The 12,421-nt window shown below is 51.7% G+C and overlaps 2 protein-coding genes across 6 annotated transcripts; both read left to right on the top strand.

Annotated features, from left to right (window-relative positions):
• Positions 1-276: 276 nt before the first annotated feature.
• Positions 277-2,831, top strand: LOC117837963 (F-box/kelch-repeat protein SKIP11). Of its 5 annotated transcripts, none has more exons than XM_034717796.2 (3): positions 277-767; positions 868-931; positions 1,090-2,831. In XM_034717796.2, exon 3 carries the CDS (start codon positions 1,162-1,164, stop codon positions 2,446-2,448), a length of 1,287 nt encoding a protein of 428 aa, XP_034573687.1. In that variant the 5' UTR covers positions 277-767; positions 868-931; positions 1,090-1,161; the 3' UTR covers positions 2,449-2,831. The 5 variants fall into 5 exon arrangements, with proteins under 5 accessions (XP_034573687.1, XP_034573685.1, XP_034573689.1 ...); XM_034717794.2 differs by having other exon boundaries at positions 1,038-2,831; XM_034717798.2 differs by lacking the exon at positions 868-931 and having other exon boundaries at positions 277-554.
• Positions 2,832-10,389: 7,558 nt separating this feature from the next.
• LOC117837965 (transcription factor ILI3) lies at positions 10,390-11,713 on the top strand. Its single transcript, XM_034717799.2, has 2 exons — positions 10,390-10,895; positions 11,048-11,713. The coding sequence occupies exons 1-2, from the start codon at positions 10,791-10,793 to the stop codon at positions 11,198-11,200; spliced, it is 258 nt and encodes an 85-aa protein (XP_034573690.1). The 5' UTR covers positions 10,390-10,790; the 3' UTR covers positions 11,201-11,713.
• The last annotated feature ends 708 nt before the right edge of the window (positions 11,714-12,421 follow it).

Raw genomic sequence — 12,421 nt, 5'->3', positions numbered from 1 at the left:
GATTATAAGAGAAAAAGAAGTTGTACTGCTGCCAATCAGCATCGGGTGAAAAGAAAATTGAAAGGAAACGTGAACGACGTACGCCGCCGCGTGTACAGTAGAGCTCAGCGGAGCGGGGAGAGAGAATCCACCTCAGCTTTCAGGTGAGCTGGCCGGTGGCCGCTTGCGGCCTTTTCTATTTCTGAGGCCTGCGCGGTTTCCAATTACGACGAGCCAAACAGACGGACGCGCACACACAAAGCGAAAGGGAAGGCGGAGGAGAGAGAAACGGAGGGGGAATAAAAAGGGTAAGAAATAAAGTGAGGGGGAGGGGAGAGTCCCATTTCCCCAAGTACTACGCGAGAGAGAGAGAGAGAGGCGTGGTGGGAGGAGGAGCAGAGCCGGCCAGCAGCTGCAGCCCAGCACACTACGAGAGAGAGGAGAGAGGGAGAGGGGAAGGGAGGGGGCAGCAGGGGCTGCAGCAGAGGCCAGAAGCATTAGAAGCGGCAGTGGTAACCAAGTGGCATCAGTAGATAGAGCCAGCCATCTATCCATCCATCTATCTAGCTCTACAGGTATAAATCCTCACGCATCGGTAGGAGGGCGAGAAGGTGGGGAGGAGGGGACGGGCAGCGGCCGCCACCAGGCCAACTACCTAGTGTGGGGGAGGACCGGCGGTGGGGGATTTCTCGGGGGCGGAGTGGCCGGGAGGACCTGATTGGGGGGCTTCCGGGGGCGATCTCTGAGCGCAGATTTGGTGCCTGCGATCTGCCATGGATTCGGTTTAGGTGCGTTCCTTTTCCTTGTTTTGGCGTCTTGTTTGCTTGGCTCGGATTCGTGGTAGCTGAGTTGGTGTGGCGCTCAGAGATTTGGTTCTCTTGTTCATAGGTTTGGGGAGATCGGCCGGGTTCTCGCCGCGAGATTCGATTTTTGCGCCTGTTTTATTCGCGAGGTCCGGCCTCCTCAGATCTCAAGTCTTCCCACTCTGTTCTTGATCCCTTTGCTCTGCTTGATTTCGTCCCTGCTTATTTTTTTTCGTTCGATTTTTGCACCTGCAGATCGCAGCAACGAGTCTCGATTGCTAAGCAAGCTAAGATTTCCTTTTTCTAGATCAATCGTAAAAGAAGAGGAGCAAATAAAGCAGCAAGAGGAAGAATTTCGGGGGTGAGCAAGGGAGAAGGCATGATGCTGGAAGGGAAGTCCTACCTCGTGTCGCGCTCCGTGCCGAGCTCCTGCGAGGCGGAGACGGAGTGGGCGTACCTAGCGAACGAGGTCCTCAGCGGCAAGCGCCCGGCGCCGGAAGATGTCGGGGTCGAAGGCCTCGACGAAGCTGACGGCGGCGGCAAGCGCAGCAAGCCGCCGTCTCCGCAGCCGCACACGCCGGACATCACCGAGGGCCACGGCTCCAGCCGCCATGCCTCCGGTGGCAAAGAGCAGCAGGCCACTGGGAGCAACCCCATTCATTCTATCGGCCGTGACCTGACCATCAATTGCCTCCTCCGGCTATCCCGGTCGGACTACGGCTCGGTGGCCTCCCTCAGCCGCGACTTCCGCTCCCTGGTGCGTAGCGGGGAGATCTACCGCCTGCGGCGCCAGAATGGGGTGGCGGAGCATTGGGTCTATTTCTCTTGCAATGTTCTTGAGTGGGATGCATATGACCCATATCGAGACCGCTGGATCCGGGTGCCCAAGATGCCGCCGGATGAATGCTTCATGTGCTCTGACAAGGAATCACTTGCAGTTGGCACTGAACTGCTTGTGTTTGGGATGGCGCGCATTGTGTTCAGATACAGCATCCTAACCAATTCATGGTCCAGGGCTGATGCAATGAACTATCCCCGCTGCCTGTTTGGGTCAACGAGTGTTGGGGAGAAGGCCTTCGTTGCTGGAGGCACCGATTCTTTGGGCACCATACTGAGCTCTGCAGAGATGTATGACTCTGAGAATCATACCTGGACACTCCTCCCCAGCATGAATAGGGCAAGGAAGATGTGTTCTGGGGTTTTCATGGATGGCAAGTTCTATGTGATAGGTGGTGTGGCCAACAACAACAAAGTACTGACTTGTGGGGAGGAGTATGACCTGAAGAGGTGTTCTTGGAGGATCATCGAGAACATGTCTGAAGGCCTCAAAGGAGTGACTGGCGCTCCTCCCCTTATTGCAGTTGTCAACAATGAGCTGTATGCTGCTGACTACAGTGAGAAGGATCTCAAGAAGTATGACAAGAAGAACAATAAGTGGATCACTCTTGGAAAACTTCCTGAACGGTCTGTGTCAATGAATGGGTGGGGGCTTGCTTTCCGAGCATGTGGCGACCGGTTGATTGTCATCGGAGGCCCAAGGACCTATACTGGTGGTACTATTGAGCTCAACTCATGGATCCCAAATGATCGGCCGCCTGTGTGGAATTTGATTGCCAGACGGCCTTCTGGGAACTTCGTGTATAACTGCGCCGTGATGAGTTGCTGAGTCCACTGAATAAAAGATAAGTGCAGTGGATATTTATGAAGGATGGTATGCACAGAGGCAGCCTATCCAATTGCTTCAGCCCTTATTCTTCGTAGCGATTTCTGCCTTCTGCCCAGTTTCGCAATTAACTGGACATCAGCTGATTGTCAGCAGTCTCATGTAACCCTTGAGTTCTAATACTTCTGTTTCCCTGCTAATCCATTTCTACATTTGCATTTGGATCAACTGCTCGTGATTTCAAAGATACGAGACTATGCAAAAAAATGTCATATTAATAATCTAGAAAAAACTTCCAGAGGGTTGTTTTATCTATTGATGAGGAACCTGTTAAGAAATACTGGATTCGCCTGTAGCTGCAACAAATGCTAATTCATTTTCATCCATCTCGCCTGTTTCGTAATGTGCATATCTTGATGTTTTGAGCTACCATGTTGGTACTTGGTGATGATATATGCGAACTGCTGGTTGTTAATTTTCATGTGGCTTATGCTCGATCCATTTGGCTCAATTGATAATAAAATGATCCCTGACAACCTCGAAGCTGTTTCATTTGCTTGGTTCGTTTTAGTAATTTTGCCTGCTAGATATCATTATCAATTAGTAGCTGCAATAAGAGAATATGAGGATTCCATTAGAATCTTCGATAGTAATTTACATTTGTTCTCTATCCTTTTGCTGTGCTCTTCTGCTTGCTTGAGATGCTTGAACAGTATTTGGAAACATGAGACTACAGAATTCATTTGGATAACTGATGCTAATTGCGAAACATATGTTGCGCACCTATGAAGAAATTCCAACTAAATGGTTGTGTTACCTGTCGATGCCATTTGCCAGCCTTACACGTCCATGACTTGTCAAAATGAAAGTCTTGCTGTCTAGTGTAGAACAGGAAGATGCCCTTTGATCTAGGGCTCTTGAACATAAGCTGTGTAAAGCAGGCAGGAAAGGGAAATGCTTGTGTGCTACTTAATTTATCTAGCTACAACAGCATTTGCTTATAGGCTGGAATGAGTAGTTTCATTGTTCTAGCATTCTGTTTATTGCCGTATTTCCAAAGTCAGATACAATTCTTTCTGCTGCAACTTGCCTAAAGTGTGGAGGTTATTGTGCTTGACATATCTTGGGCATAACCATACATTTGATCGGTTGGCAGTGTGTCTAAATTTTGCCTTACTGTCACCTCTGCTACTAATGTGGGATTCGTAACTTGGGGCAGAGCTTCTTGTACAAACTAGAATTACCAGTGAACTATTTTCATTCAAACTGTTTGTAACATTCTGTTTAGCATATATATGCTAAGCAAGTGTGATTTGCTAAAAGGAAGCATTCTGTTTTTCCTTTCAGTAGAGTTGGATACTAAGAATATAAACTTTGCATCTATTTCAAGCTTTGCTTCTTAACTAGAATTTATTGGTTCCCTGCATGTTTCTCTGCCTTGTGGTGCAGAAGCGCATACCAAAAAAAAAAAAATCTGCGCTGGTAATTCTGAATCTTGACTGAGCCTTGCTTACATTTGTACTATAGGTTTAGAAGGTCAACAAAGCCTGGCTTAATCTTGTATGATCTGGCGCCTTTCCATAACAGGTATTCCAACCTGATTAAACTCTTGATAAATTTAGCACAGCAGGTGACTTAATAGTCAGTCCACGGATGGGACCAATGAACTTGCGTGCGGAGAGTAGCAGCTAGCAAATTGTTCTTGGTGTGTTGCGTGAAGCTTTGTTCCTTTGACTCCTGGAGCTGCCGGTGTACTATCTCTCTATCGACCTCACGCACAGGTGGCGTCGGGGGTTTCCCTGTGGCTACGTTGGCCGCGGCGCTTTACAGCACGGCCGGGCTCGCCTTTTCTTCGTCGCCTGGCCGCAATGATTCCATGGGATGGGGGGAATATGGGAATTGGGATGGAATGCGTTGCGTTCGGAATAGGATCGCAATATGTTATGATCTCAACAGGATTGGAAGGGGAATTTCGGGTATAGAGCAAGAATTTGGGATAGGGAATGGAAGAACGCAGCTGAACCGCGGTCCGCGGGGGAGACACACGATTCAAAGTTCCGGATTACATTTCATAGTCTCTTACAGGAGATGACGGGTGGTTAAGTAGCCACCGTCAGAGCTCACGGCCCTCTTGGCTCTCCTTCGCTACTTGGCCTTATTCAGCTTTCCAGCCCAAACCACTACTCACAAGTCTTGGCATTCGGTTCAGCTAATCCACAAACCTGACGTCTCGCGCAGCGCTCCTGAAGACAGACGCTGCTTCTTGGCGGCCTTCTTGTTCGTGACACAATAATTTTGATGTACGTCGCTGTTGTGCTCGCTGTTCTGGTATCGGGTCGTGCCGTGCGGCCACTGCATACATGCCTCGCTTGGCAGAGCCTTATCCTCCCTGCCTGTCTTTCTATCCCGTTCGGGATATAGCTGGTTGCTTGCCAGGGCATGTTCAGATTTTTTTTTTCCTTTTGTGCTTTACCACCAGTACATGTTCCCTAGTAGCCGTGGAGTAGTTCTTAATGTTCAATTTGGGAGCTTCAACTTTTGTTTTTCCCCAACAATTTTGCTTGATCTGTGCTCTGAAACGCCTGATGGTATCAGCCGGCTGCTGCCGAATTACATCTTGCGAGTGAAGCAGTAGTTCTCTGTTGTCATGCCTGCTTATGGCCAGCAAGAATTGAACAAGCCTTTTGCGCCAGACGCGCTTCAAGCGTAATGCTGCCACCACCGAATCATCCACTGCAAAAAAAAAAGGTCCATTTTACACGCTGTATAATTCGTAGCTGGAGAGAATATAAAACCTCAGTGGAGAATAACAGAATATATATCTCTAGGGAAACGGTCAGTGCTCAACGTATATATTATGCCTAAATCCCCTTTATTCGCGAACACCTCATTTTCGCCTTCCCCCCCCCCCCCCCCCCCCCCCCCCCCCCCCCCCCCCCCCCCCCCGCGTTTGGTGCGCGCGGTGCATGGACGGAGGGAAATCATGGCGCCTGCCGATGCCGTTCACGCAACAACAAGCTAAGCCCCCCGGCCGTTTCTTCCCGGACCCGTCAGTCTCGCCGGTCGCCGTCGCCGCCGCTGTTCCCGGTGCCGCGTCCCAGTGCTCGATAACGCACGCGCCTGCGTGCGTGAACTTGACAGTGGCGGCGGCGGCGTCTGGCTAGCTGTGGGTCGCCCGAGACCGTATGGTCGCGGCATGCGCCCCCATGCTGCTTCAACGCAGTTGACCGGGCTTCCGGTCCTCGCTTACGGCTCGTGAGATTATGGAGTACCGCCGAGCCCGAAATATACGGCACGCCCATCGATCCAGTACGGCTGCGTGTACGCGGTTTCTCGCGTATCCGCACGTGGCTATACGGTGTGGGGTCTATGTCTTGCAGTTTGAAGTCTGATTGAATTTTCCTCTTCTTTTTTTTTGAGGAACTGAAGTCTGATTGAAATGAACCACTGGAATTAATCAGTGGCCGCTTGCTTTGCTGCTCTTCTTTCGCGATGTGGGCTGCTAATTGCGGCCCTGTGTGCTCTGGTGTAGAGGCCCGGAGATTAATGGGCTCTGGACGCTACTAATCCGGCCCAAGCTCGTGCTCCTCTGTTTAGCTTGCAGTGAGATTCCTCTACAAAAAAAAAAAACTTGCAGTGAGATATTCCTTACAGACTCGGTGCTTAAGAAAACGCCATGTTCCACTTAGTAAAAATAATGAACCGTGCTTTCTCGTTGGGAAATTAAATTTTTTCCCCGCGGCAAAAATCAGGGCCGGGTGACACTTTTTTTCAAAATTCATGGCTGGCCTCGCAGTGGCGGCAGATGCCAAAGTGTTCTGATTTGCAGGACAGTATGCAGGTACCACGTACAACAGAAAGGGTCGCCTAGGGCCTCCTCCAATAGTTACTGTTTAGCTATTTCAAAGAATATTTTCTCATATTTTAATAACAGAAAGGATCGATAGTCTCGTACACACGTACTTTAAGATTATATGAGGATAACGTATGAGTCATTCATATTATGAGTTATGTACTAAAAGTTAGATTATTGGAAGTGTTGCCTCTTAGGGCCTCTCCAACGTGTGGTTCTTAGCTGGTCTTATGTTTTTCTCTCTCTTATGAAACTAGGTCCTATACACTGTGAGGCTGATTCTATATGAAACCAGGTCTCATACAATATAATATAGGGAAAATGGGAGAGAGAAGAGAGGGATGGAGGGTTGCGGATCCCATATTCATAAATTCAACCTGATTCTATACATTGGAGATAATATAACATGTGATATCAAATCATTGTTGGATCCCACCTTAGAACCACGGGTACACCCATATATTCCCGGTGCCTTAGAGTGCTTGTATAGATGGTACTAGCTCGTGACGCCTGGTACGACGGCGCGTGCTTTGTCCTCTCGCGCGTCGTCCTCGTCTTGTTTTCCCGAGGCCGCCAGCAGACAGCCGCAACCGTGAGCCTGGCCGGCCCAGATGCATGTGACCGTGGCGCAGTCGCGCAGAGCAGCAGCAGCAGCAGCCGAGGCTGCAGAGCGGCGATGTGATGCGAGTGAGCACCTCTGGTCGCTCGTACGCTCTGCCACAGGTAGCCAGAGGCCTCTAGCACTGCCAGTGGGTTGTTGGTTGTTGGTGGCCACCACCACCGCCGGTACACTGCTAGTAGACTGGAGACTGTTCCTGCTTCTTGTGGCCCTGCTGCACTCTGCATTGTATCGTTGGATGGGACGGGAGCCCAAGCAGCGGAGCCCTCCCTGAGCCCCTTCCGACGAATTTAACTGACTGCCCACACCGGTCGCATCGCGGTCGCGGTCGCGGCACGAGGAGGACGCGGATGGCTCGGACCGTCGGACGAACCTGGCTCAGAGCCAACCACCAACCTAGCCTACTACTACTTGCTGCTTACCACTCCATCTCAGGTCACGGCTGCACTCTAGGGTCTACAAGGCCTTGGCCTTCCATCCACCGGCAATGCAGGTTCCAGTGTCTGGAAGGCTCGCTCTCTGTTCCAGGCAGAACGTACTCCCATCGTCAAGCCTTTTATGACCGGTGGCCGCCCGTCGTGAGGCACATTGCTGAATGCTAGGTTCAGGTCGACAAGGGCACATGCGCCTGCAGCGTGCTTTCTGTCCTCGCCCGCTCGTCAAAGTTCAAACGAACAGCCCACGCAAAATGGTTTGCCCGCCGCGCGGCCACCCACCTCCGGATCACGATCGGCGGAGACCAACAAGCTCCGGCTTCTCAAGACTGCTGGCAGCTGGGGAGAACGCCGCTAGTCATACGCTAAAGCTCGTGACAAGTACTACTAGGAAAGCGCGAATGAGATCGCAATCGCACTGCTGCACGGTCCTGATCGATTCCTGCCATGTGGTAGCGTGCTGCTCCATGGCTTCCCTTGAGATCGCTCGCTCAGGGCCGGGGCCGGGGCCGGCGCGATCGGCAGCACAACAGACTGGCAGCGGCCCCTGTATCCACGTCGCGGTGCCGGGATCGGCGCCTACCACGCTGCACGATCGGCGTCATCATGGCGCAATCATTGACGGGCTCCCAGCGAATCGCACGCCAAATCATACACCCTACTCACTGCTATTCTCGCCGGCCTCCGGGCTCCGGCACTCGCAGCACCACTGATTTTCTGGTCTGATCTCTGCTCGCTGGTCTGGCCGCCATGTGAAACTGTCAGGGGCGCGCAGGGGGGCAGGTTTACTGACAGCGATTGATTTCCCGCCGCCGGGCACGGAGCATCTTGTTCAATTTCCACGGCACGCGCCGCCGTGCTTTCTTACCATTCAAATTAGATCGGGCCGTCTTTTTAGCTTACTCGGGGCAACGATTGCCATCGATCAATAGACTAGTAAATGGCATGCATCACCTTTTTGTCACCGCAGTGCATACATGTGCAGCCGCGCAATCTGAAACCAAGTAAAGATCGAAATACTAGGAGCAGAGATCCTATTGGCATCAGGGATAGCAGGCTGCACCTGCAACACTGCACGCCTGTATGATACGAGAACATCATAATTCAGCTTCCTCGAGCAGACAGCAGTTCCGTTCATATATAGGGGCACGTATGAATGAATGGCATCTGGTGTGCCGATTGGTGATGCCAAGTGGTGCGACCTGCGTCACATGTCCATGGAGGCATCTGGTCTGATGATCTCTCATCCATGGTCACATCTGACCGGTCGACAAGTGTGCGTGTCCATATCGTATCGTCGCTGAAGTCCGCTCGTATCTGCCGTGAAGGCGGCACACGGCGGGCAGGTCTCCGCTCCGTGCTGCCCCGCGCGCGGCCATGGGGTCCCCGGGGCTCGGGGCTCCGAAGCCCGCGAATCCCTATCCGGGAGGCAAGCGGGTCCCCCGGACCAGGGCCTCCCGGCTGGCGTGCCCCGCTGCACAGCGATTAAACCACCTCCCAGTTAGCAGCCGCGCGGCTCGTCGTACGTCCGTGGTGAGTGAGTTTACTGACGGAGGCCGGTTGGGACATATAGTATCGGTAACAGACTAGCACGGCGGCCCACATGACCGGGAAGGGGTCTCCGGCCAAGGCCATTGCAATCAGAATCAGCTACCCGTGTGCATGCAGTGGGAACAGGGAGAGGAGAAGGCAGGGGTGCGGTCAGCTTTCTCATACATGTCTGAGTGGTACTTGAGCCTGGAAAATATGCCCGCAGCAGGGACATGGCGGACACCGACCGATGGATGGATGGATGGCTGAATAATCTTCTTCGACCACTACGTACACATCCACCCGGGGGCGCCAAATGAAATGTACGTGGGTCCGTATGCGGGTGTCATGTTCCCGGCGAGTTATGAAGGTCATATCGCGCGGGAAAAAGATCTCACGGAATTAAGGACCACGCCGGACCGCCTCAAACGGGGCGATCCCAAAGATACACGCGATCTCGGGCCTCGTCCCCACACGGGGAGGCACGTCCTTCTCCGTGTCCGGACCAACGCCAAAACCTCCATCCTTTCGTCTACTCCTAGAGTGCATGCATGGAGATAGCTCGACTATTACCTCTATTTATCTGGACAGCACTGCACGCTAGTAGTACCTTCTCCGACTCTCCGTTGATCGATCGATCAGCTGGTCCTTGCATGTGGCGCCGCGAAGTCACCATTTGCCGTCAATTAATTGCGTACTAAAAGCCTACACGGTTTCGTATTACTGATTTTGTTTTTTTTCTTTTTCGAAAATCTACAGAAAAGGCATATGTAATTTAGGTGGTTTCAAACTTGCAATTATCTATAAAGATATTTAGTTTGGTTTTACTCACTCCATCGTCCCTAAAATGAAAGTCATTATAGCAAAACTTAGGCAGATTAATGAAAATATAAAATGACATTGTCAGTCCCTATTTATTATTAGCACTGTGGGACAAATTCTGAATCACAAGATCTCACTTTCTTTTAGAGATGAAGGGAGTATGCGTTTTCACATCCCCTAGTGGCACTGGCACGTTCGACATGGCTCTTGTTCGACCTCCAGTGTGGCTCGACGGTTATCTGCATCAGCAAGAATACCCCTTTTAATACGACGTTGCATCTCCTAAAGACTGCCCTAGTCATCCGCCTCATTGTCACCAGCATCAACTTGCTACAGGCGAGATAGGGAGAAGATGATATAACTTAAGCTTACGTGGTCTTGATTGCTTCACTAACGCATTTGTCTTACGATGGAGAGCAAATGCTCTAGATCGCTGCTCGCTTTGTAGGAAGCCAGTACCAGTGATACTAATTACACGATCAACACTGGCGTTGTCTGTCACAAGTACGTGTCGGTTGGTATAGTACCACTGTCACATCCCTTTTAGGCCTTGTACCTGGAGCCCATGGGCCGGGCCAGGGCAGCCCATGAGGTCATCCGGGCCGGACTTCACCTGCGGTGGGCCCACCTCCCCCTCTCAGCGCAGTGACAGTCCCTCTCCCCTATTAATACGCGCTCCCTCCCCATCTCTTTCGGAACAACCCACTGGCTCCTCCTACTTGCAATCGCAAGCTTCTACCTCGCTCCCCACCAGCTGCCTCCGTCCACTCACCTCTCTCCCTATTCTGCCAGTGCTCGTCCTCTCGCACACAGTAACAAACGCTCCCCGGAGTAACAGCTGCTAGGTTTAAGGCATTAAAACCCTATCCTTTTCAGGTCCCTTTCACCTTTTCTTTTTCTTCCCTTCACTGCTATTTCCGTTTGCACGCTTGCGCTTGACCGCCCGAGCTCGCACACGTACTACATATATTCGCGAGCTCTGCGAGGGAGGCCGAGGCAGAGACGACGACGAGAATCAGCAACCAGGTGCTGTAGCTTGAAAGTACTCTCTGAGCTGAGCTAGGACACAACAGCCGCCGCCGGAGAGATGTCGGGCCGCCGCGGCAGGATCAGCGACGACGAGATCAACGAGCTCATCTCCAAGCTCCAGGCACTCCTCCCGGAGTCCTCACGCCGCCGGAACGCGAGCCGGGTATGTTCACAGCTCACTTCGTTTCGTTACGTTCTCCAAATGCACATCCCGCCGCAGCCCCATTTCGTCGGTGCAGCAGCAGCAAAGCCCGACATGGATTATTACTCTCGGTCTCTGTTGTCTGATGCCGGCCGGGCCGTGTATACATGCAGTCGTCGGCGTCGAAGCTCCTGAAGGAGACGTGCAGCTACATTAAGAGCCTCCACCGGGAGGTGGACGACCTCTCGGAGCGGCTGTCGGGGCTCATGTCGACCATGGACAACGACAGCCCCCAGGCCGAGATAATCCGGAGCCTACTCCGGTGACCGGCCGGGCCCTCTCCTGCCTGCCTGCTATATCTAGCCATAGCTGCGGCGGCCAGCGCAGCTGAAGTAGTAGTGAAGACGAAGGAGCTTGCTCGCTCGCCTGCTACGACCTTATGTTCTTTGGTTTTCTTCTTCTTCCTCTTCAGGTTTGTGTGTTTGCTTGTTTTCGGTGTCTCTTATTAATCCGAGGGCCCTCGTGTTCAGAAGGCAACGAAGGGCTCTCTTCTCGTGTACCAGACCAGGGGGTTAGTAGAGATTATATGGACATCTATTAACCGACTAAGCAAGGTACTGCTGGTAGCTTGTAGCACATCACCATATCTGTAGTAGACTGTAGCAGCTGTTCAGAGTTAAGTTGCAGATGCATCCTTGAGTAAGAGTTGTTGCTGTGTAGATTGCCTGTTGCTCTTGTCTCTGTCCTTGCCAATGGGCGGACAAGCTTAACGTCTTAACGACGACCACTCTGGAGACAAAAATATATATACTACCATGTGTGTTTCCCCTGTCTTTTCATCCTGATGTAACTCGATAATGCACTCCATCCGTTACTTGTTTTTTTTCCTGCAAAAAAACTGTATCTTCTTTTTTTTTGGTAAAGAAAGGTAGTAAATCGTTTTTGAGAATATATCGAGAGGAAGCGGAAACCAGAGGTCGGAAATCCATTTTCGAAGAACACTCTACGCCATAGAATGATGGATGGAGAGAGCACTTGAGGGCTTCACGTGGCGATGCCCAACACAGATACGGCAAACGGCTCGACTGATGTGCAATCAATATGAAAACGAAGGCCCCTCGTGCGGCCGCGCGCCAACGTACGTGCGCAGATAACGTGGAAATGGTTCGAGTTCCAGCAGCCCGATGCATGCCGGCCGACGGCAGATGGCCGGAGAGGAAATAAACAGGCCGACAAGAGGGAGAGAAGAGACGCAGCGATCGATATGGTTAAACAAACCGCAACGTGGTTTAGGAGTTCAAAAACAGGGTGCTTTTTCCAAGTTTGTTAATTTTTAATTAGGTTTCCAAAGCGAGGTCGAAACTAGCTAGGGCTGGCCCCAGCCAGTTCCTAGAGGGTCAAACTTTTTGGCTTAGCCTGGGACCTGGCCCGTCATGCATCGGACTTGGATTCTCAGGGAGTAGTCGTATCTTGGACACACAGTCACAGACATGGGGACCCATCAGGTGTCAATCGCTGCAAGATCTCTCCAGACATGGTGGCGTCGC

This window comes from Setaria viridis, chromosome 9, assembly GCF_005286985.2.
Source record: "Setaria viridis chromosome 9, Setaria_viridis_v4.0, whole genome shotgun sequence".
Classification (NCBI taxonomy): domain Eukaryota; kingdom Viridiplantae; phylum Streptophyta; class Magnoliopsida; order Poales; family Poaceae; genus Setaria; species Setaria viridis.
The sequence above is the reverse complement of the archived record's forward strand: the minus strand, read 5'-3'. Positions and strand labels throughout refer to the sequence as shown.